This window comes from Terrapene carolina, unplaced genomic scaffold, assembly GCF_002925995.2.
Source record: "Terrapene carolina triunguis isolate 2854851 unplaced genomic scaffold, T_m_triunguis-2.0 Scaffold58, whole genome shotgun sequence".
Taxonomy (NCBI): Eukaryota; Metazoa; Chordata; order Testudines; family Emydidae; genus Terrapene; species Terrapene triunguis.
In genome coordinates, this window is record NW_020664409.1 from 60,236,046 (window position 1) to 60,240,902 (window position 4,857).

General features: G+C 34.5%; 1 protein-coding gene across 1 annotated transcript in view; it reads right to left on the minus strand.

Annotated features, from left to right (window-relative positions):
- Positions 1-761: 761 nt before the first annotated feature.
- The window catches only part of JPH1 (junctophilin 1), a 115,061-nt gene continuing 110,965 nt past the window's right edge, over positions 762-4,857 (minus strand). The window contains exons 5-6 of the mRNA XM_024197651.3: positions 3,308-3,403; positions 762-3,138 (exon numbers count right to left, since the gene is read on the minus strand). Coding sequence (XP_024053419.2) covers positions 3,323-3,403 — 81 coding nt within the window. The 3' untranslated portion in view covers positions 762-3,138; positions 3,308-3,322. The remainder of the gene's footprint in view (positions 3,139-3,307; positions 3,404-4,857) is intronic.

Genomic DNA, 4,857 nt, shown 5'->3' on the forward strand with positions numbered 1-4,857 from the left:
ATACTGTCGTTTAAATGTGATCAAGCACACACTTTCTCCTCAGTTTCTGCCTAAATCCTTCACTTGTTCCTGGGGGGATTTACATATGAATTATTACATCTTCACATTCAAAGTACTGTAGAAATACTTCATGTCACTTTAATCTCAATTGTGAAGATATGAAGAGTATCGTGTGGATCAAAAAGTGGCAGGAGAATAAGAGATGGTTTAGAGATCTATCAGTTTCAAAAATATTTGACAATATATATCTCTGTTCATTATACCCAGGACCTTATTTTTTCATTGTTAAACTTTTCAGAGAAGGGCTTATTGTGTAGACAAGAGACATTCTTGCAGCTTTATAAAGGCAGAGTTAATTCAAAACAGACAGGAGCAACTGCTCCTAAAATATATATTTCTATTAAAGGGAAGCTCCTGAAAACTCAGCTGAACGTTAAACCAGTACCAATTGGCAACAAGTGAGAGGGAGTAAAACTCTGTAGTGATCTACTCACTATACAACCCTGCTGGCTTTAATGGAGTTTTATATGTTGTGTTTAGTCTGTGTAAAAATACATAAAAATCCTATTTGTGAAGCGAAAGGAAGAGCACCTATATCAGGAAGCTATCCAGTTTTAACCTTCTTCCACTTTGAAATGATACATTCCTTGGGTAAAATCCCAACTCCATGGGAATTTAGCCCTTGTTTTCAATAGACTTCCAAGGAGCTAGGCTTTTGCCCATTCTCTTGGCAGATGATAGAAGACATTTTCCCATGGAAAATATCTGCAGTATACTGTTCGCATGAACAGAAAAACCCACCTGCAACTCTTAATAACCAACTTTTTATTAGAGCAAATACAGTTGTGGAAACTGTACGTTATACATTTTGGGTTCTAGACTTTCATAAATAGAGAAACTCCTACATAAAGAGTTCATTTTTTTCACAGCAAGAAACTTTAAATAGACAAAGTGACATTATTAAGTACATTGGCAGGCTTCATGTGCTGTCTGAAATGTAGTGTACAGTATAACAACTAATTATAAATAGCCTTTCATGTAAAATACAGCTGTGCACATTTTAGAAAAATACCAACAATTTTTGAGCTTTGTTTTAGAAAAGCTTATAAATCATACATATTTATAAATTGTACCAACATGCTTAAATTTATAAACATTTTCAGAAGCTGATTGTTACCCCATTATTTTCAGAGCATAAAGTATTTTAAATAAACATTGAATAAGAATTAAATGTCAGTTACAAAATTAGTTCTTTTTGTAAGGAGACATGGGGTGGGCAGGAGCATTTATCCTTACATCAAGGCTTACAGGAACTTTAAAATTTGTTCTCATTTAAAAATTACTTTCTTAAATTTAAAAGTAAAACATGATTTTACTTATTTTTAAAAATGAATAAATATACCAGTTATCTTCATTTGCTCTCTGTCTGCTTTCTTCCACACTGGTCAAACCACAGGATTCTCAACATGCTTCTGCATAAAACACCGTGTTATTGCCCTGCACTGAGCTGTATCAGGCTACACAATATTCATTCCACACCTATGTTACTTTATGTGCTGCATCAAAAGATACCTAATGTAGCTTTTAAGAAACTTCTCCATTAAACCATGCAAGCAATTATAAAGTTTACAAACATGTTCAAAAACTAAAAGTTATGAAATCTTTTCTAATAGAGATAAAATAAACCATATTCCAAGTCCTTTTCTATTTTTGATTTGAAAGTAAATATTTGAATTTAAAATAATCACACCACATAATCTTCTGTAAGTAAAGAAGCATGCTTTTGAGTAATATAGGGTACAGTAATTACAGTGTAATGGCACATGAAAAAACATTGATCACATCAGCATAACATAGGACTGTAAAACAACTTAAGACAAATGTTCCAAATAACAATTTCTGTGGCTTTCTTTTGTTGTTGTTGTTGAGGTAAAATTATATACGGACTTTAAAGACATAAAGGCATCAAATTGATAAACAATCATTTTAATGGATCTAAATGCTCTACCTGAATGTATTCAACACAAAGCTAGTATTTTAAAATTAATAATAATTTTGTATGTAGTAACTAGCTTAGCTTTCATTGGCATTACTGTCCACTTGGACAAGACTTGTCTTTAACTGCTGGCAAAAATCCCAATATTAAAATATAATCATTCAAATTACCGATTACCACAACACTGGTGTCGGAGAAAAACCATGCAACACTTGAATCCTATTTCTCAAGATATTCTGCCTCCTTTTTCTAACGTACTGGTACTGCCTGAAGATTCTCACGGTATTATAAATTGGCTTGCTATTGACACAAGCATTTGAGCATTTTTTGGAAGCAATAAAGGATAGCTTAAAACTTTGCCATTACTGTATATTACCTGCTAAACCTTAATAATTTACGAAAACAAGTTTCAAGAATTGTACCTTCAGATAAAAAAATATATATATGTATAACAGATTTTAGCTTCTGCTGCTAGATGCAACTAGTACATTTCTCCAGGTTGCTCTACATACTATATTATGGCTATACATCAGGTTTAAACAACAGCGAAAACAGAATCATGCACTAGCAAATGAAATTCAATCTCCCTGACCATTGCAGGAGATGTTAAAAGCAGCAGGTAATGGAATAAGACTGGTGAGTGATGCTGCTAACTATTTCTTCTAATGAGATAGGAGTGAACGCTGGAATCACTTCCACAGCAACTGAATCCTCTGACCACATTCCTCTGGCAGTCGTTTTCCGATCTCCCTACTAAAAACATCAGACGGTAAAATAATAAGGCAGCTGTTAGCTTCCATCAACAAAAAGTGCAGCTCCGTACATTTCCAGTTCAGTCACACACTGCTGGAACAGATGGAGTAGCCAATGCACTTCACTGGTTGGGCTGTTTCAGCAGATTTTTGTTGTTGTTTTCCAACATGGCTGCTTGCTTCAGCTTCCAGAGGACCCCAAAAGCCACAAATCATCAGCAGAGAAACTGATCAGGCCCCTGGCTGAATTTTCCAAGTGTCAACTCTCTTGCGTCCCATCCTAATTCCAAGCCTCCTTCCCTGTGTCTGAGTACGACTGGTGCCATTTAAAAGGCTGATGAGACAACTGCAGAGAATTGTGGGCTAACACCACTAGTTGTCATGACTTCACTGAAGGGTCAAAACAATTATATCATTAAGTAACTATGTTGAATCACATTCAGGCATAGCTAAAATTAAAGTAAGGAACATTAAAAGTTTGTAAATCTTTATAATTTGAACTGGGGAATCAAACTGATTTGGATATGGTGAACTTCTATAAAAACAAGACCTTTCTTACCTTCTCTAATTCCAGTCAAGTTAGAAAATGGACAAAAAGAATGGCTAAACCAATATTCAACAGCATTACCAGGGCAATCATGACTGAGTTAGGACCCTGAAAATACAATAAAATGGGTTTCGATTACATTTTTTAAAATGAAAAAGTCATGCAAGCCTGAACATAATGCATGTTCTAAATGAAGTCACAACAGGAAATATATATCATGACCTTGTCTTGACCTTTTAAAACCTGCCTCTGAAAGATTAATCATCCCTAAAGGTACAGACTCTACTGATAAACAAAACATTTAAACTCATTATTTCTGGCATTCAGCTGTGCTAAATATCATGTGTGTGAGAAATGCAATGGATGCTGTAAATGCAGGTGAAATTAAATGTGGTATCATACTGGTTTAATCAAGTCAGGATTAAGTTGTTTTTCTGGGAACTGTGATTGTCCAAAGAAAACAAAATAGTGCAAGACAAAAACTATGCCAGATTTTTAAAACAAAACTTGAACTTCAGTAGTAGTAAAAAAAGATTATAGTACAGCACCTCTTCCCTAGTTTGGGCCTCTTCATAGACTCCAACCTCTTTTTTAAAGTAGAAAATATAACTGTGTTATGTAAAATAATACGCCCTGGCACTGGCAGTACTCTCGCTGGAATTTCCTCTTTCCCTTCCCTCCGCAGGTAGTTTGGCTAAAAAAAAAGATATGATAGAGATCCCCCAGAAATTTGTTAGTAAATATTTAAACTGTAATTTTAACAGTTGCAGAATTACAGACCTGTTCCTGCTCTTGTAGATATTGATGGCAAAATTCCCTTACTTTATAAATGGAGGTGGTCAATTTCGTAGAGAAATGTAAAAGTCAAAACAACCCCCGCCTTCCAAGCAAAATCTAAATTTTATTAAAGAGCAGACTCTTAATCCTTGTATAATTTCTTCATTTTTATATGAAATAGATGACCAAAGATTCTGGTTAGCCTTCTGATATATACCGCTGCTTTTTTAACAGTGCCCAGAAAGATACAATTTGTACAGATGCTCACTTATGAATAGCTTGGCATATACGTTTAACAGATGAGATGCCTCTGTTCTTGGGTTCTCCTTTTAAAATTTTTGGCATATTTACTCAGACTTACATGTAATTAAATTTTAAAAAATGCAAACTCACTGCTAGTAAAAAAACAAAGAAAACCACACCACTTATAAAATTAATTCCTATGGAAAACACAAAGGATTCACACAAAAAGGCAAGACCTGAGCAGGGCAAGATTGCTGGACCTGTTGATGGGACTATCACTCTTAAGATCACAAGAGGGATAACAAGAATTTATTGACTTACTGCAAATGTCATCTATTGTAAAATTCCGCTACATCGAATGGCTATAATTGACATCAGCCATACAATCCCTGGAATGATACAGGTTGATAACTGTTTGCTAGAATATTGTAATGGCAAAGCCTGTCTTAAATGAACAGTATTTGTGCTAATATCACATCAAATTGTATTAAAAATGGTTCAGAGATGATTACAGGCAAACACTTACTACCAGGCCTAGTGCT